A 20,078-nucleotide genomic window follows, 5' to 3' on the forward strand; every position below is an offset into this window, starting at 1 on the left:
TTATTTCAGCCCACTAGCACCTCCTAAAACAACTGCAGAAAATAAGGAAGCCGATATGATTCTAGCTGTGCACCGTTTCACTCCTCAGATACACACAGGCTACCGCACAAATGTCTTCCGCCTATTTTTCCATTCATTCCTGTACAAAAGCAAACAGGGGCGACTCGCTTTAACTGTCCTGCTCTTCACCAAAAGCTCTTTTCCTCTCCCTCTCTCTGTTTCTCGGGCGCGCGCGCTCTCTCTTTCGCTCGTTCAAGCCCTTTTCCCCCTCCAGTACTTTTTCCTGCCCCTCTCTATTTATGAAAACGTCACTTCAAGTCCCTCCCTGTTTGAATCTCATTAGTTTTTTTCTTGTGTGTTTCTCCCTGTCAATAATCCCGAATCCAGACTCTCTCTATTTCCATCCCTCTCTATCTGTCAATCAGCGCCGCCTTTGAACTGAAAACCACTCCGACCAACTTCAACTCCCTCAATCCGAGCGCCTCAGCTCCGTCTCCGGCTTCTGTTTCTGCCAAGATTGCCCTCTTCTTTTTGAGTTTTGAACACTCACCCAGCCAAACGCCACTGCGAGTCCCTAAACTTAAAACTCGGGATTCGGGGATCACACCAAGATCAAGGGTTTAAAAACTTTTGGGTGTTTTGGCCCCCCGCAAAATTAGCGCTCCTCGGGAAAAATGCCGCAGCTGAACGGCGGTGGAGGGGACGATCTGGGTGCGAACGATGAAATGATTTCCTTCAAAGACGAAGGCGAACAGGAGGAAAAGATTTCGGAGAACTCTTCAGCAGAAAGGGATTTAGCAGATGTCAAGTCTTCTCTTGTAAACGAGTCGGAAACGAATCAAAACAGCTCTTCGGATTCCGAGGTAAGTGACAAATAACCGCGAATCCGCGACTTGTCCAGAAGTTTTACTTGCACATTTCTTGTTTAAACACGCTGCTAACTAGCTAACGATCTCCTCGCTGTGATTATTCAATGCATTCCCTGTGTTTCGTTGCATTTCAAGGCGGAAAGACGGCCTCCGCCTAGATCTGAAAGTTTCAGAGACAAAACAAGAGAAAGTTTAGAGGAGGGTGAGTGCTTGTTTTCTCTAAATCATATTTTTGCACAGGACAACAACACTGTGCATCGGTTCAGTTTGCCTCTGCACATACGTAGCCTACAAAGTTTTTGGGAATGTAACTTAAACTAAAAGTTTTCCTCTTTTTCCCCCCCGCCATGTTAGCTGCGAAAAGGCAAGATGGAGGGCTGTTCAAGAGCCCACCGTACCCGGGCTATCCATTTATAATGATTCCCGACCTCACGAGCCCGTACCTCCCGAACGGATCGCTCTCTCCCACCGCGCGCACAGTAAGTGTTTTTAACGTGTTTCTGCAGCCACATGCACGTAGCTAAAGCACCACGTCCATGTTTAGGAATAGCTTTGGTCGGCTAGTGAACTTCTGCCACAATTCACTCTGAGTCTGTACTGTACAGTGGCATGCCGCTCGCGCGGATACACTGTCGCCCTGAACGAGCGCTGCCCGCGAGGCGCGAGCGCGTGGACAGACCCGCGCGAGCGGCAAGTACAGTGGAACGCATAATGTGCTTTCATGACGTGCACAAACACACAGCCACAGCTACTTTTAACTCCGTTGTTATTATTTATTTTAATTGTCCTCGACTATATGTGCATACTTGCCAGGTTATCTTTGCTTTATATATTCTGCAAATTTACAGTAGGCTATTATTAATTTTAATGGTATGTGTAGCCAAACTAGTGGATCAGCTCGTTTGCTTTAAACGGGACATTTATTGTACAGTGGCGGATGTTCCGGATTTTCTAAAGCTGAAATGTACGAGAATGTTTGAACGATTTTATTAAAAATAAAAATAATATAATCTTCCCTGTTTTTGTTGTTATTATAATCGTTGTTAAAAATAAGTCGTTTCTGATATTTAACATTCATCCCTACAAAAATGTAAAGCTTAATTTTAATTGAAGCTTTTTTTTTTTATATATATATATATATAAAAATCAAAGTGATGCCATAATTATGATCTGCGTTTTTTTTCTGCCACTTTGAATTGAAAATCAATTAAAAGTATTGTCAGTTTAAATTATAGAAACAAAGATGCTGTTGTGACATGAAGAAAATGTGACATGTGTTGTACAATGTGCCACATTAAAAAAAAACATTAGTCATTTATCTGAGCTCATTTATCCTAGCTTAACAGAATGTCGAATTGTGTTATTTAAAGAATGCAATGCACATAAATGTTAATGCTAAAGAGCATCGTGGGAAATGTTTATGGTAATTAGTGGAAGTCAGTCAATGAATTTGTGATCGTCAGAATGAAAGCACAATATTGCTCATACCACCCTTGATATGAGTGTAGTACAATATTAGACAGTACAGTAGTGTCAGAAATATTTAAAAATGAATAAACATTTGCTTTAAATGCAAATTAAATATGTTTTATGTTTGCATTAACATTTTGTAATGGCATGATTGACTTTTTGTTTAGAGCATGCAATAGGTTGAATAACACGTCATGTGCATTGTACAATATTTCAGTTGTAAATAGAGATTGTTGTTTATATCAGCTTTGCATAGTTGTCTGGCACCAGGATACATTTGAGCTGATTTAGTTGATAAATTTAATTTAATTTTTTAAATTCACAATGGATTTTTTTAAATGTCATTGTTGTAGAAATAACATAAGGATAAGGAAATTGTGCAGTAGGACCTTGCTGTCATTCCTGATTTTCATAATCAGTTCTAGGTTTAATCTGAAACGTGAAGGTGCGCTTTATGACAATGACATGTGGTGTAACCTGAAATTAAGTAAATGACTACATTCATAATGTACTGCTCTGAAATTTTGGATTCAGCTCTTTAAAAAAAAAGGCATTCTCCTGTTTCTAGCATCAGTGTGACATTTTTGTAGAAACATCTCTGATTGTTATCGCGTGCTTCTCGAAAACATGCCTTTTTGCTGAATCTGTTTTCCACTTGCTGATAATTTTTTTACTGATGTAAATGCACATTATAGAAACATTCACATATAAACTAAAGCACAGAAAATTATGAAAGCATCAGTATGACCACCGCAAATGTGCATAAATGAGAAGGAATATGAAGAAAGTATTTGACACATAGCGTGTCTTCTGCATGTTAGGTCAGCATCTCAGAGATGCTTTTACCAGAGCTCACAGTCTGATAGTTCCTCTTCCTGCAGAGATGGAGCCCTGTCTAAATCGCTGGCTTATTCATTTTTGGCTACCAAGAATATATTTAGCAATCTCCCGTGGAAGTAGGATCATTGTTTGATATCCTCCCCTATAGTGTGTAGCTGGATGTACAGTGCAGGTCTGTTCTGGCCTTTTATCCAAAATATTATACCCATAGATATAATGCTTTTCTTTATAGTTGTATGTTGTAATGTTTGATCTCTTACTGTAACCAGGCCTACAGATCTCAGTCTTTGACATGGTGCTGTAGTCCTTCACCGCGCTTCTTTGCCATGAGGTCTGCTTCCTATGAGCTGCCTGGGCGTCCGACCCACGCCGCTTTGAAGTTGAAAGCCGTTGTATTCATAAACGCATTTCTTAAGTAGAGGATAAATAATTCACCTGAGCATCGATTAGCTGTCGCTCCGTTTAACGAATGCACAGGGCTTGTTGGGTTTTGCTGCCGATGATGTGCTTTTTAGGATTTGTTAGCTTTTTCCTTTTTTCTCTCTCTCTCTTTTTTTATTTTATATAAATCTCACCAGTATTAAACAAGCAGTTGATAAAATCCAGTTTTATTGCATTTTAAATATTCGGATGTATTTACTGAACCAGTGTTTTATTTTGAGGATAGATTTGTTACTGCCACATTATGTAAACCTGATGCTGATCTAAATGGTTGATATTAGAGATGTGACTTTTTTTTTTAAAATGTTATTTTATTTACATAGGCCTTGTGTCAGCTGAATTTCCCTGATGGCCCGCTCTTGCAATAGTGATGAAATGGTTTTCCCTTAAAGTGTGTTTGAGTGAAGAGAGAGAGCCAGTTTAATTCGTCTGACCTCTGAGAGCCGTAATAATGAGGAGTTTGTATTTCCAACCACCTCAATCGGAGAAGCTTTATGATGATTTGGTAGCATTTAGCAATTTGATCATGCCTGTGCTTTCTTTTGTTTCCCACACTAAAAACTGCAGACAATAGCTGCTCTTCCCCCTTTCAATGAGAGCAGTTTGCGTGGCGGATACACGGCTGCGGACACACTCTACGTGTGTGTTGTGGTTAGAAAGGTGCTGGGTTAACTGGGTGGCTGTAGGCTAAAATCACACCTCAACAGGTCTGTGGAGAGGGGGGAAAGCGAGGTAGAGCAGAGGTCTGGCCGGCTGAGTTCTGGCAGGGGGCTTTATGCCCGTAAATCCGCTGGGTTTATTTACTGCCTCTCTGACTTATGAATGTTAAGATATTTGACGCCACCCCTGGCCCCATAATTCCTTAGGCCTGCAGACTTTTGGCAGAGGTTTCAGGTTTCAACGTATAATTATGCGTAGTTTAAAAAAAGAACGAAATATAAAAAAAGGCAAACTTGCAACACCCAAATGAACTCTCCACTATTTGGAGCAAAGAAATAGAGATGCATCGAGGAGGCCTGGAATATTGTTTAGAATTTTTTTTAATAGCGTATTTTAATAGGAAATTTAATGTATCATTAATTTGAAATGTATTAAATTGATTTTGTGTTTTAAATCAATTAATCTTTTTTTATAATTTTTTTTACTCAAGATGCATTCATCCCTAGTGTAGCCATGCATGAACATATTTTAATAAACCATGGCTGAATCTTTTTAGGCTAAGACGTCAGTAACAATGGTTTATCGTATGGATTATGTGTGCTGAATAGCCTGTCGTGTGAGGTGCAGGAGATAGTTTAATGCGGATTTACAGGGATAGACTCATACCTTATCAAATTGGCTTTCCATGTTAATGGCCCCTAATTGCTATCCGCAGGGGGCTCACCGAGCTACGCGCTCGCGTTTTGTGCCGCTCTCCACAATATACACTCCCAGTTTATTTAGAAGGTTGCCATCCTTTTGTTTTGCAAATCACTTTTGTTTACAAAGAATGGCGGAAGCAAGATTCTCTCTTTCTCTCCCTCCACCACTCTTTCCTTCTCCTTTTCTTTTTTCCCTCCTCCTCCCATCCTACACACACACACACACACACACACACACACACACACACACACACACACACACACACACACACACACACAAAACCCCAAACGGTTTCTGTTTGCAAGAGCTTGATAAACACCCATAAAAAAGTGCAATCTGTTTTGGATTTGTGCGAGTTAAGTTGGGGAGCAAAGTTTGGCACCATTAAACTGAAAGCGGGGCCTGTGAGACATTAGCGGCGCACAGCACATTCTCAGGGCTTAATTAGTCCAAACTGTAATTGTTCATGGTCTGCCAATAGGAGTAATGCTCAGGAAGAGTGGAGTTGCACTAAATCGGCCCATGGTTTTTAAAACAATAAATCACTCGCATATTTGTGTCGTGATTCAGATAGAGTCCCGACCTCTCCCATCTCGACATGTGGTAAATTGTAAAGTCAATGAATCGCAGATGTGGGTGGGGGGGTCGGAGGGGGTGGGCCGTGAAAGAGTACAGTACGGTTTTGTTAGTGCTTGGTAAATGAATGGAAAAAGGTTTTGCTGTAAATATTTACTGAGATGGTTTTTTTCTGCTTGCTGTGCTCAATTGTCTTGTGTTGATTATTTTGGCAGACTGCTCTCTATGATCGTGTGTGAAAATAACCTTTTTGTTTCTCTCTTTCTCTCTGTGTCACTGGTGTTTTTTAAGGCAGCATTGTGTATACTAGTTCAGTAGTTAATGAAGTTTTCTTGTTCGATGTAGACTGTTAAGAATGTCATATTCGTGTCGCAAATAAATAGAAATAGTAAAAAAAAATCACATTTTATCAGATGCCACCGTTGGGAATTTTTCTTGATTTATTTCCGTCGCATTTGTTTTTAAAGCTGCAAACGCAATCCTGTCCTGTAATGCTGTTGTAAATTCTGTGTCTCATGGAGCTGCATTGGCTTAGCAGCTGTGTGTTGTTGACCCCACCCCTCACCTCTCTCCTCTTCACCGTATATTTCCATACACAAAGATCAACACAAAGATTGTACTGTACGTCTGGAATGCAACTTTTGTCATCTGTTAAATATAGTCCTGCTGCTGGCCTGCACGCTGAGGGGCTCCTGAAACATGGAAATGAAATTACTCTTTCTGTGCACATGCACCCGTGTGCTGGCCTGTGCAGCTGTATGATAGCTGCGTGTGAATTCTTATATGACAGGCAGATTTTACTGATGGGGGTGAGAACGCCAGTGCTGAGGCCTTTTGAGTCGAGGGCTAAGTCCATTGATTTCAAGAAGTGCAAGTTTCCAAATGAAAATCTATGAAAGTACTTGTGCTGGTATTTGCATTCATATTTATACAATTTGACAGATGATGTTAATTTTAGTCATAATACACAAATTATGTAATTTTTAGTCATAATACACATAAGTTTTAATTTCTTTTTAAGTATTCGGGAGTGAGTTTGTTATAAAATTTTATAATACAATCAGCTATTTCAGATATTTTAAAAGTCATTAAAGTGTATATATAATGGCATATATATGTAAATGTGTAAGGGAGATTAGGGTTGATTGTTAAATTTTGCTCCAAGGATTTTTGGAAATAATTTTCTACATTGGCACATACCTTAAAATCTGGTGAAGCTACTGACCATTAGCCCTAAAAAGCTACTGACCATTTTAACTATTATTGCCCAGGTAGAAATAATAATGCAAATCATTAAACACATTTTTATTTTTAAATAGTGGGGCATGTTGTCAGTACTAAATACTTTTCAGGAAAGGTTTCTAAAACCATTATGAAACAAAACTTCACAAAATTTGTGAAACAGGAAAAAATGTTAAAGGGAAACATACATATATGTTTTTGGCCAATAAATATTGTAATTTGTGTTTTTCTACAGTCTGCTATACATTTGAAATATATTTGACAGCTTGCTTGACCCACTAAAAATGTGACAACTTGCCCCAACAATTAATTTATTTTCACTAAATCCTATAGTTATTTCCCCCCCCCCCCCCCCCCCCCCCCCCGGAATGTATGCTAGTGCGGTTTCGTGTTCACAACACAATATGATAAAAAAATCTTAATTTCATATTTATTATTAAGAGCTTTTTTGTAAATAAACCTTGTTCTGAAAGAATGTTTTCCTTTGCTTGGTTTAGAGAAGTTTAGCTTGTGCAGTATGCTGGACTGGAGCGGGGGATTATGAAAAGCGGGAAAAAGCGGGGTCGATTTGCCCGCCATGGCATAGTGGGGGAGATGGAAGACGGAGAGGAGGGAGATGCACAAAGACAGTCTGAATAGGGCGCATAATTGCTGCTAATGTGGGGGCAATGAGAGTGGCGACAGTTCCTGGTTAGATTTCCAAACAATAGAGCCCCTAGGCATTTATCTACTAAGAAAAAAAAATGAAGGAAAGAAAAAACACAGCAGGGACTGAAAAACGACAAGGAGGAGGTGACAAGTTTATAGTCATGTTTGATGGACAGGCCTTGTGTGTGGCATTTTTTCCCCCTTCCTTCTCCTTTAACTTTTTTATTTTTTTTTATTTTTTATGAATCAGGCTATTATTAATGTTATTAATGCTTCCTGATTCCCGCCTCGTCATCAAAATGTCGGCTGGAAGTTCTCCAGCGCAGAGGCTTGGGTGACGCTGGTGGAATTTGGTTGCACTGGGCTTTTGTTTAGATTGGAACATGCTCGGGTTGGGCCAAAGTGCACACACATGCTCTCTAGGGCTGCCATCTAACTTGTATGCTTAATGATAGGAGTGCACAAGTTTCCATTGAAAGAGCATGTGTGTGTCTTGTGCTCATCGGCACAAAGTCTTTTTTTTTTTTTACTGTACATCATTCATTATCAGACTTTAAAACATTATGATTGACATTGTCAATATGTCATGTGAATCACCAGTACAGAAAACACAATGACATCAGAGTATGTGGTAAATATTCTCCTCTTGATTAAAAAGCCTGATAGAGTGACCATCACTGTCTTTACACTGGAAGCCTATTAAAAACACAGAAAAACAAATAAAAACCTATTGGCATCTATTTTTAAACACAAAAGTAGGACAGAGTTATCTTCATTAAGGCATGTTATTGAAGCTTCCAAAAAAAGATGAAGCCTGACCAGTCATTGTTTTGCTTCTGTATTTATTATTCCGTCCTGTGAAATGTTTCTCTTTGATAAGGAATTTAGCTAATTTAATGTGACACCAGACAAGTTTGTCTTCTAACTCTGATTGCAAATTGAGATTCTATAACGTTGCATTGCAGAAGGTGAAATCCTGTTTACTTCGATAATCTGCATTAATTCCTGTAGATATGTTGGGATCATTTTGTGTGTGTAAAGCACATAATTGAGAAAGTAATAGGTGATAAAACTCAGCCCATGTATTTTTAATCTTCTAATTAAACTTTTAATTGCCAAGGGATAAGCTCTGAGCAGGGCCCAGAGTGTGTGTGCGTGTGGATGCTCGTGTGCTTGTCTGTTCACTAATGAGTTTATTGCATGCTTGTTTCTAGCAAAGGTTCTGCATTCTGAACTGAACAAAAGGTGAAGGAGATTTTCTGCCAGGGTAGAAGGAAATTAATCCGCTAATCGGGGGGTTTATATTAAGATTAGAGGTACAACAGGCCAATATTTGCATGCGTTAACAGATATAGGTGCTTTATGAACTTTATAAACCACGTTTTTGCGTTTTATTTGGTACAGATCTACCCGTATCTGAAGATAACCATAACCTGTGTTAAATAACAGGCGCGCGATGATGTTTCGTGGGACCTTGCATTATGCTATTTCATTCAGGCTTTCAGACAATATAGATAATATTTCAGCTGATTGGCATTGTGGTTGTCACATGGTTGTGAACCAGTTTTGTCTTGTTGATGTGTCTGAGGAGAAAGCTCATATAGGGTCTCACATCAAATTAGAGGGAGTTGTCTACACCTCCAGCGTACACATAAAATGTTTTTAGCACAGACTGTAGGAAATGTTGGTTTGTTTGTTTGTATGTTTCACCCTTAAGGATTAGCCTGGATCAACTGTCGCTAGCTACATCTCATTAGAGGATGGTGTGAACACTCAGTACAGTCGATTTCGCTGAACGAATTGTCAATTGCATTGTGAGCGAGGGGTGTAATTGAATGGAGGTGTATCTTTGGGCTGCTGCCCCTAGGGCTCTGTGAGTCTGGTCAGTGTTATCCAGAGGTGGCAGATGTGGTGTCTGATTGCAACCAATGTCCTTTCACAGTGTTAAGATCTGAACACTGACATAGAGATGTAGTAATTCAGCAGCATAGAGATGATGACTACTTGCCAGTCATAGTGAATAGTGATCTCTCTCCACCAGCTATCTGGTGAACGGAAAGATTTAGCAATGAGTAGGAGTGATTTATAAGGAAAGAGAGTTTAATCCTGACCTGGAGCTGTTTTCTTTAGCCAGCAATCAGTTTAAGCGACGCTGGTATGGAATAAGCAAGCAACAGCGGCAGCATGACGTTTGTCTAGATGCCCTTTAGAACCGGCAGTTTTTCTTTATCTTCAGCTTTACGGCTCCTGTATCTTTATGGGCTGTCACGCTTTGCATTTTTCAAATATCAATAAAGATAAGTTGCCTGCTTTGTCATAGCATGGGGCGTCGAAGTGAAAGATTTCAGGTCACGGAGGGGTAAAAAATTATCCAGCGTTTTAGAACTGTGTTGAGAACCATGAAAGCATAAATCTTAACAATGATCTGTTTTTTTATACAGAAGCCTTAACTTCTCTCAGATTTATTCGTTGTGTTGAATGATGTATGTGATGTTCCTTAACTGTCAGTGCTGTCTTACAGTATGGAAGGCGAAGATGGGAGATGTTTGCTGGTAAGCAAGCGCAGGAATTCATATAGTGGGTCGTCTTAGTCCAGATCTTGAGGTCTATGGAGAAGGAAGTCCCACAATGTTTACACAGCCCAATTGTCCTGTGGGCCATGGAGTGTCTAATGCACTACTGTTCAAACACTTGTGAGAGCACAGATGACCCCTGCAGCAGACTTCGAAACAAGTGCTGTGTGTGTGTGCGTGTGTGTGAGTGAAATTCAGGGTCTGTAGTTGCAGGCCATATTTACTGGAGATGCTGTATGCAAGCGCCTAGTGGTGTGGATGAGCGGTACTAAAAAACAGTGGAGCTTAATTCATGTTGGTAAGCAGGAAGACTGAGAGATAGAGAGAGAGAGGGGGGGGGGGGGGGGGGTTATTATGAGCGACAGAAGATCCCCTTGCTACAAACCCTGCCTGTGGGGAAGCTAGACATTGACATACGGGGGAGTCATCAAACTAATTGTTGTTTGAATTACCTGTTATGATCCAAAGACAAATCTCCTCCTCTCCTGCCACTGAAGCAGAAAATGTAGCCTGGATTGGCATGATGTTAGCAAGTGTGTAAACCACGCTTCAACAAGATGGATAAATGCAATTATTGGCTAGGCCAGGAGAGGGAAAATCCATTTAAAGCCCGAAACGCTAACCAGGGGCCGTGGTTAATTCATTTGTCCAATTTGTGGGTGATGTACGAGTGTCGTGGCACATTAGGCAAGGATAGTGTGTGCATGGGTTTGCGTTTGTGTGTGCTTGTCTCAACCAGGGGGATTGTGGATGTTTCTTTGGAGCTGTCTCCTTGTGACTGACTCCCCGAAGCCCCTCCTTTTTCCCATCAACCCCCCTCCTCTTCCTCCGCCTGTCATTTCAGTGGATAATACAAATGGGGCATGAGCTCTCAAATGACAAAAAGATGCACTGAGAGCAAAAGAGCAGGATTGCAGTTCAAATGAGCCGAGAAGAGGGCCACACTCCGTAGGGCGGCTCACCGAACGTGGCTTAACACACGCCTAGAGTCTTCAATCATGACTAGTCTACCAACTCAGAGTGTGAGGAAGACAGGTTGAGGATGCAGTATAGGGTCAGAAGCTTAGTCATGCTGAAGTAGGGCCCTCTATGACCTAGTTTGACTCTGACATTCTCCCTGAACTCTCCTCGGTTTACAATTAAGTTACAATTACCATATAGAGTCTGCTATTTACTCAAGGCACGCAAAGCTGAGGCCACTGTCATGGGCGGTACGCCATCACCTCTGCATGCCCATTTCCATCCATCTCATTACCCTTCTGAAGGGCACACCAGTATTGACCAACCCTTCGAACAGATTTGTTGTCTTCCACTTTAGGATTGCAAAGAGAACTTCCAATTTAGGATTGCGAAGAGAAGTCCCTCCATCTGGGGACTTTCTCTTTTTGTAACTTTACTTGGGTAAACAAAAGTTCTTCTCCTGAGGCATGTCAATTTGCCTGGCTTTCACACTATTGATTTAGAGCGGATAAATATCCTCTACTCCAGTAATGAAATGTCCCGTTGGTGAGAAACCACTTGACGGTTACGCAAGATTTGTGGTATGCAAACACGGTGGTCAGAGCCAGGGGAAAAAGGCATCGGTTTACAGAGCTTGGCCACAGATTGAACCAAAATCTTTATCAGCATGGTGAACATAGTGAAGGTTTTGAAAGCAGAAAGGTGTTCAGGTGCCCTTTGCCAAAGAGTCTTCTCTCTGGTTGAGGCGTTGAGGACATGAGGAAGGTTTTAGATCTGGTCACCTGACTGTGTACTTCTCAGGCTGTGAGGTCAGGAAATCGGAGCCGGCGAGGAAGCAGCTGGCCCTGTGCCGTTCTCACAGCTGCTGTGCGGCCTTACACACTCGACACACTCGCCTCTGGGATCGGACTCCAGGAGTGCAACCGCACACTTGAGGAGAACCACTCATGTTGCTTTTTGTGGTCAGATCTTACTGATGCTACTTAAGTCTGTGCAAATTTTATGTTGACAGTTATTTGGTTGCAGATTTCTACTGTCTTATTACAAAAGGGCAAATCAGACATGCTTTGGCGGATGTAACTGTGTTCCCTGAAGCTCCCTGTGACTATTTTCAAAAACCTCTCTTTTCAGTAGCATCTATGTTAGTAATTTCCGGCTTCCTCCTGACTGCCATCTTCTGATGAAAAATGTATTAATCATGCAAGGAACACCCCCACCCCCCCCCCATAACTAGTTGGTCCCCTTTGCAACACTCTTGAGGTTCTACCAGTTTGGAATCTCCCACATCTTTTCATGCAAGAATAACTGCAGGCAGTAGCCTATTGACCGATAGTCAGGAAAGGATTAAAAAAACAGCTTGGAAGTTTTCTTGGCGCTTCTTGGATCACTTTACAGCAGCGGACATGCCTTGAGACGCAACTGCTCCGGTTTGAAGGGAATCTGCCTGTCTTTTCAGGGCCAAGCAGGGGACAATTATTTTTGAACAGCTATTCTATATGAACTAATTTGAGCTGGTCTTAAAGTAATTGGATTTAGTGGCCGAGTTGTTGTCTTAAGCCATGACCCTGTGCCCTCTGCCTTATGGTAGCTAAGGAACAATAATTAAAACCGTAAGTCTGGGACCACAAAGAAAAAATTCTGCCTTTGCCCCGTTGTGTTTTATGAAATGGAAAATGTTAGTGTTACGTTATATTATGGCCTATCCCCCAATGGTTAAATGTAGATTTACTGCTCTAGTGTTGGGCTGAGGAACTGCTCCCATCTGTGGCACGAAGTCTAGCCACCCAGCATGGAATACTACACCCTGGGGCCCAGCCAGAACATGCACCAATCAGACTTATATTAACACCAAGCAACACGACAGGTGAGCAATCAGGCGCTGCTGCTAGCCAAGAATATGGTCCCCAAATATTTTTATTGACTTTATTATGGCTCATAGTCATGACTCCGACTGAGTTTGGAGTTTTGTATTCTGTCAAAAACAATTTTAATTGTTTGTTTATTGGCACCAAGGTGCGTCTCTTTCCCAAACGATGTTGCAAGATGTAATTTATGTTGAGGGACTGATTGGGAGATTGCATAGTTTAACGCTCGGGGTGCTGTGGTCTGGGACTCTGAAAGAAGCAACCGCTAATTGTTGACAGAAGCCATGGGCAGAGGGAGAGACAGACAGAAAGAAAGAGCGAGTGAGGGAACGAGTGAGAGAAAGAATGAATGGGCTCTGGCAGCAAGCTTGTGGACTGAAGCTCTGGGTTTTCAGGAAAGAGTGGATTCTTGGGATGTTCCCCAAAGACAAACGGCGGTGCCGAGCAAAGCTCATAAACCAAACACGCTCCCTTTTTTAAGAGAAGAACTCTCGTCACTTCTCAGTTGTGCTTGTTATGTGGTTTACCAAACCGAATTTTTTGGAAATGTCCGGTAGAGGAATAATTTTTTGTTTGTCTGTTTATTTTTTTTCCACAACGGATAATAAGAGTCTGCATTTGCGTGCACTGATATTATTAGAATTAGAATATTGTTCATTTAAAACAGACCCAGCTTCCACTTCCCATCTTCACGCCTTCTTGATCTCTGTCACAGATGCTCGACAGGAGGACACATCTGCTTTCGCTAGCTTCTCGTGAAAATCCCGCTCAGCGGCGGTGTTCAGTTTTGGTATAATTTAGCAAATAACATCAGTAATGATTCAATTGGGCATAAAGTCATTGGGTGAGTGTCTGTTTGCCATCTGTCTGATGGGATTATTGTTTCTGTGTAATTAAAAGCGTGACCCTGTGGGGAGGGTGGTGGAAAGCACAAGACTGAGTGGTACACCCGCTAAAAGGAGGAGGAGGAGGAGGGGTGGCAAGGACCTTAGTTCAGCACTAAAGATAGCATGCGCAACAGAGCGCTGCAGAAGTGCCAAGCTCTTTACATGGATGTGCACGTGTGTCAAACCCCTGGCTCGTTTAACTTCAATTTAGTTGGGTAGAGCAGACACCCAAAGTCTGAGTGATCCCTGTGTGCAGGCAGTGTGTCGGAGGGAGGTGGGGATGTGGGCTCCTGCTTTTACTCTGATTTCACCTGGGGTTTTGTTTGGACTCTTGAGCCTCAGTTTCCCTTGGACTCTTTCCAGAGACTACAAGCCTGGCTTTTTTCAAGGCACCCTCAGAACCAAAGTGAAAGGCCCTGGTCAGGCCTGGAATTGGATTTCAGATTTGATCTGGTTGTGTGTAGTAAACAGAACATTAAAGGCAAGAACATGGTACCTAATGAGTGGATGTGTGTCTGTGTGTGTTTGAGTGATGCATCCCTGTCACTGCCTAAATCAACAACATCCTTGTTTCTCTTTTTATCTTATATCTTTATACATACACTTACATATACTTTATTTTTATTTATTTATTGTTTTTATTATTCATAATAATCAATATTATATTATTGTGATATTGTTTCTAATAATAATAATAATAATAGTAGAAATATTACAGTAATGATATAAATAATTAATTGTTTATATATTTTATTGTTTGATATTTTTTTCTACATCAGAAAAATAAAGTTTGGTGAAGAGAAATGCTCACATAAACAAAAATAACTGGTTTAATTAGCATGGCTGGCTATGGCGCTGACTCTGTGTGGTTGACCGGGCATGACCGAGGTGGCAATGGCCATGGGCATGTGGCCCAAACGTACAGGGAAATTACAGGGTGCTCTGGCAAGAAATAGAGCCTGCACTGCCTACTTCTCATATTTTGCCATATCTCTAACATGGCTGCATATTTTAACATGCAATAACCCTTGACCTGTTTTTGGACCTCTTTGTCTTTCCCTCCCCACTTCTCCACATTCTCTGTCTGCTTTTCTCATTCAGCCTATTTATTTCTGCCTTTTGGACCTCTTCTTACTTTCTCCTCTCCTGCAATTCTGTCTTTCTCTTTCCTCCCAGTGTGCACTCTGATTACCTCTCCAAACTGGCAATAAGTTGATTGCTTTACAGAGATGATGTAAGCCCCTGCCCTAGGGTACATCAGGTTGGCTTTCGCCTGCTTTATCTTGTAAAGCCTAAATTAACAGCTGGTTTGGTTTGAGTTCTTCTGGATCTGACTAAAGGATTAGGCTTCGTTCTCATGTGAGTCAATCTGGTTTGATTTATTGCAGGTCTATCAAAAAAGATCAATGGAGGCCCTTTTGAAAGTAAATCCTTAATCGCTCTTTGCACTTACGTGTCATCATTGTGAGTTTTCTCTCCCTCTCTCTCTCCCTCGTTCTCATTCCCTGCCTGTCTTCCTCCGGCTCTCTTTTCTCCTTGCCTTTTTTCTGTCTCATCTCGGGAACGCGCCGATCGGTAGTGTCAGAGGTATTTTGTTGTTATACGGGATGGATTTTTTTGCTCTCATTAGCCGTCCATCACTGCAGCTCAAATTGAAGCCCAGCTTTGCCGGCGCAGGCCCCGATGTCGGCTCGCTGCATATTTTTATCGCAGCGCAAATCTACCTGTACGTGTCTACACATCCCAATGCCCGCAAAACCTAGGGATGAATATGAGTATAATCGTTCTAAAAATACAGAAATATACCATAAAGGGGGCTCATTTTAAAATGTTCTTACTGTCATTTTCAGCGGTACATTGTGATCTGATTGGTCAGCAGTTTGCAACGCATGGTGCGCAACTAAATGCGGTGTTACGTCACTAAAGAGGAGCACCTGTTGATTCAGATGGTTCGTTTCAATGAACTTGAGTCATTAATTTGCATTGATTCAATTGCATTGTTCACAACTCGACATAGCATTTAAGTGAGGCGATGCAGTGGCCAAAAATGCCCAGCTGGCCCAAATTTACATAAATAATGGCAACAAGTTAAGTGGCAGCCCCTGCATGACCTGGAAAGTGAAACGGGATCTGCTTGTATTTAATATTCCTCCCCTCTCATTCCCACTTTCTTTCACTTGTTCCTTCTCTCCTCCATTCTTTTAACAACAGGCCTATTATCCACACTCATTTTTTTCCTCCCTCTCAAGGCCATGACTCTTAAAGAATCTGGTGCTGGAGCAGAGACACTGGTATGGCCTGCCTGACGGGCAGCCTCACACACACACTGACCTACTACGACTGATGACTGTGGTCAGACAGTATATGTGTTTTAAAAAAAGGATCACGCATGCTGTTTTAAAACAAAGGTGAAGGGGAATGAGAATGAGAAGCGGTCAGGATTACGAGCAGTCGAAATGATATTGTTGTGCAACTTAGTGAGTGATTGAGAATTCAAGGTCCTGAGAAAATGTGTCTTTTTCTTTTCTACATGGTGTGTTATCTGTGGTGCTGTACCAAATGGCACACTTGTGATTTCAAGGACTTGCAAAAGTCGCATTTAAAGTCTGTAGGGTTTCTTGTTTGTGATTATAGGTTTCAGAAGGATTATTTTATTTAATCAGTTCATTTGTTCGTTTCAATGGACCGGTTAAAAAAAAAAGATTCATTGATTTTACATGCGTAACATGTACAAGTTTTTGTTAATTAATATTTAGTTAAATGGCTCATTTGAGATGTTTTCAAGTAAATTAAAGACATTTCAGACATAAAAAACGATTCATTGATTTGTTCGAGTCATCACTTGAGTGTTCACAGAAGTCCCTGCATCATTTGAATCGTTTTTTATAGTAAAATGCAAATTTAGTTAATAATACAACTCATTAAAGATGTTTTCAAATAAATCAACTAAATCTGAGATATAGATTTAGTCCAAAGTTCGTGTTTTTTTTTTGCAAATCCGTTCAACTCAATCATTTAAAAGAACCCTTTCAAAAGAAAACCTTGTTTGCATATCAGACATCACTATTCCTACAGCATTTTGTATTCTGTTTTCAGTACGTCCCCCGCTCATAGACACTCACAGATATTGTTTATTGTGTCGTGTGTGTGTGTGTGGTGCTGAGAAAAGCTCAGGCAGATCGATGTCAAGTTCAGGTGTGTCCTCCTCCCTGGCTGGCAGAGCAGGGCCGAGGGGCCGACCAGGCAGGAGGGAGGGAGGGAATTGACAGGGTACGTGGGAAGGAAGGGCTCGCTGTCAGCCAGACAGACCTCTTAATCCTATAGCCCTGGGGAAAGGGTGTGTGTGCGTGCACGTGTAGACCTATATTTGTGTGTGTGTGCAAAATCTTCAAGCTGAGGTTAGTTGGTTTAAACGCACCTCAGCTGTGCCTATTGTATCCATATGTGTGTGTCTTGTTTTTGTCTTTGTGTCAGTTTGTGAAGGACAGCATTTTATTCAGCCAGTGTTTGCTGTAAGTCAGGTGTCTTATTGTATATTTATGCGAGTATGATACAATGTGTGTGAGGGGAGGAGGGTGGAGTAGTGGATCTGTCGATGATGCATCATACACATTTTGCGCCCACAAGCCTTAGTGTTTCTCTTGGCACACCCTCATTGTTTTCAACACTTCACTGTAAAAGACCCAGAAAGGAGCGATTGCATCACCAGTTCGTTAAAGCAAAGCACACTATTTAGCCACATTCCATACAAGCCTGCTGCTCTCTAGCTTGCATTCCCACCCTCCCTCACTCTCTCTCCCTCTCTTTTTGGCATAGACTTTTGCATATATCACGGGCTGCCAGGCTAAGAGCCTGGGACTTCCCCACGCCACACTCCAAGCCTTTGATCCCTTGCTTTGGAGGTAACATCAAAAGCAGAGGCATAGAAAGGCAGCTACTACTGTGAAGTTCAATGTTCAACTTGATGGCTTGGCTGAGGGCTTTTTTTCTGTACTGCTTCCCCCAGCTGACAAAAAAACACACAGTTTGTAGCCAAGGGTTTTTTTCCAGTGCATGTTAACCTTTATAGAACACATCTGTAAAAAAACAAAACCCACCCCCAAAACCATATAAATCTGCATGTCCGTGTCTTGCAGCCTTGCATGGAGGATGCATTGGGAAACAGAGCCTGAGCATTGTTAACGCAGCATTGCAATGAATTGCATCAAGTAAACGAGTAGAATGGGGAGAGAATATGAGGCAGAGAAGCCGGCTAGATGCAAGTTGAAGTGCCCACGTCATCAGCGACTCTCGGAGTCTGTTATAGAGTGAGACAAAATGTTGTGGGTTGCTTTATAGCACACTTTGAAACAAATGCTCATCATGTTCATGTCGTAATTAAATCATTGGTGTTCATTAAGGTCCTAAAGCTGCAGTCACATTAGAATTTCACTTCTTTCATACGCATGCAAACACGGGGCACCCGAAACGCAAGTGACATATTTTATTTTTCTGCACACTGGAATGTGGGAAAGTGGTATAGATGTAATTTCACATTTTGAATTTGTATTTATTATGTTAATAATTCATATATTTAAACTATTATTATAATAATGAATATATTATAATGTAATAATAGAATAACTTTTTTATATATTTATATATATTTTGATATTATATTAAAAACATTTATTAAAAATGGAAGCCCTGGAGCATGATATCATATCATATTGTCCATATTCATTACATTGCCCAAATTAATGTTGCATGCAGTTTAGTGTGACCATGGCTATCTTTCATTGTTGGCACATTTCCATGTTCCATTTCTGGTTCCCATCAAATTATGTCCTGGTCCCCGACAAGGATGCTGGTTTGTTGGTGTTGGCTTCTTGAACCACCAAGACTTCCTTGGTCAGCCAGCTTAACCTTTTTTTTTTTTTTTAAAGTGCTTGATTATTCTGATCCAGCAGAAATTAGAATAAACCTGCCTGTGGTTGTGCTAGATTTGAATTATTGCATATAAAGATGTGTTCTTTCATTAGGAAAAGTCGCATGAACTTCACAATACAGCACAGGTGCATCATATGCGTCCTCTAAACAGACCTTTTATCATGTTCAGACTTTCACATATCTGGAATGTGTTACTGTTTAGTTAAGGGCAGAGATTAGTTTTCAAGCTCATCCTGGATTACTCCCAGCTGCATCCAGCTAGGAGGTTGTTTTGAAGACGTTCACCTGAAAAGATGCCTCTGCTGGGGCATTTTGGAGTTGAACAGAGCTTAAACACAGTCAGTTTTTAAGTTGATTTTTTAGCTTTTTCTTGTCCCAATGCCCCCATCACCCCCCTGTTTATGGTTCGGGAAGACAGATCCGCGGTTTGCCCAAGAGAGACACTGAGCTGGAGAGAGTTGCTTAAAGAGTGCATTAAAGATTCAGCAGTAATTGCTACGTGTGATGGTGTCTGTTGCCGCTGTTTGTGGATGGATGTCTGCAGTAATTAACAGAAAGGTGGAGGAGGGGTTATGTGTGTTCGTGAGGCTTTTTTTGGGGGGGGGGAGGGGGGGGGGGTTCCTTACTACAAAATCATTACTACAGTTTATTTGGAGGTGAAGGGTGCTCTTCGTGGGGTGCAGAGGAGAAGAGAGGGGTCGCATCATCACCCACAGTGCTTCGCTCGTAGCTCCCACCGCATGACCTTCCCTGGGTCTTATTGTCATCCGTGCCTCCTCCATTTTAATGAGCTTTATTAACCAGTCCTTTATTTATTTATTTCAGAGCAAAAGAACGGCCTTGTCCCTGAAGGTAGTCAGGTCATTAGCATTGTTACTCCTTGCGTACCTTATGCCAGTAACCATCAGTCGATTGCTAGTTAAATAGATACATTTCATTGATTCCAAAGAGACATTTCAGTATCAAATAGAGCAAAAATTACACATCACTAACCAACAAAAGGTGCAGTAAAGCATAAACCCTTTTCCATTGGAATGCATAGGTGGCTGAGAGTGAGCGAGATATGTCTGTATAGTCCACGTTTTAGTATTTGTGGTACACTGAGCGTGCTTGATGTTCCCAGAGTATGGTTAGGGTTTGTATTGTGGTGTAAAATCTGAAGGGTGTCCTGCATAGACACATCTGACCTGCAACCATTTTGCATTTTGAGGCAGATAATGGTGTTCCGATACACTCAGGGACTAAACCTTATGAATATGGAGTTTGGAGTGCTTGCTTCAAGGTTTATTTGTGTGAGTGTGTGTGTGTGTGTAGGTTGAAACGCGTTTGAAGGTTGTTGTTGCTGCAGGAGGTGAAAGTAGTTTTTATTTTGAACTTGAGAATGTACACTAGTGTGGTAATTACCTCCTCATAGTG

The 20,078-nt window shown here is 41.3% G+C and overlaps 1 protein-coding gene across 22 annotated transcripts in view; it reads left to right on the forward strand.

Moving 5' to 3' along the window:
- Positions 1–284: 284 nt before the first annotated feature.
- Positions 285–20,078, forward strand: part of tcf7l2 (transcription factor 7 like 2) — an 84,784-nt gene continuing 64,990 nt past the window's right edge. For 10 of the 22 annotated variants that reach the window (XM_079596194.1, XM_079596213.1, XM_079596214.1 and 7 more), the window contains exons 1-3: positions 290–863; positions 1,005–1,071; positions 1,224–1,348. In XM_079596194.1, coding sequence (XP_079452320.1) covers positions 675–863; positions 1,005–1,071; positions 1,224–1,348 — 381 coding nt within the window. In that variant the 5' untranslated portion in view covers positions 290–674. Of the gene's footprint in view, positions 864–1,004; positions 1,072–1,223; positions 1,349–20,078 lie in introns of all 22 variants that reach the window. The other 12 variants (XM_079596209.1, XM_079596195.1, XM_079596196.1 and 9 more) reach the window with 5 other exon arrangements.

This window comes from Phoxinus phoxinus (assembly GCF_949152265.1).
Source record: "Phoxinus phoxinus genome assembly, chromosome: 21".
Lineage (NCBI taxonomy): Eukaryota > Metazoa > Chordata > Actinopteri > Cypriniformes > Leuciscidae > Phoxinus > Phoxinus phoxinus.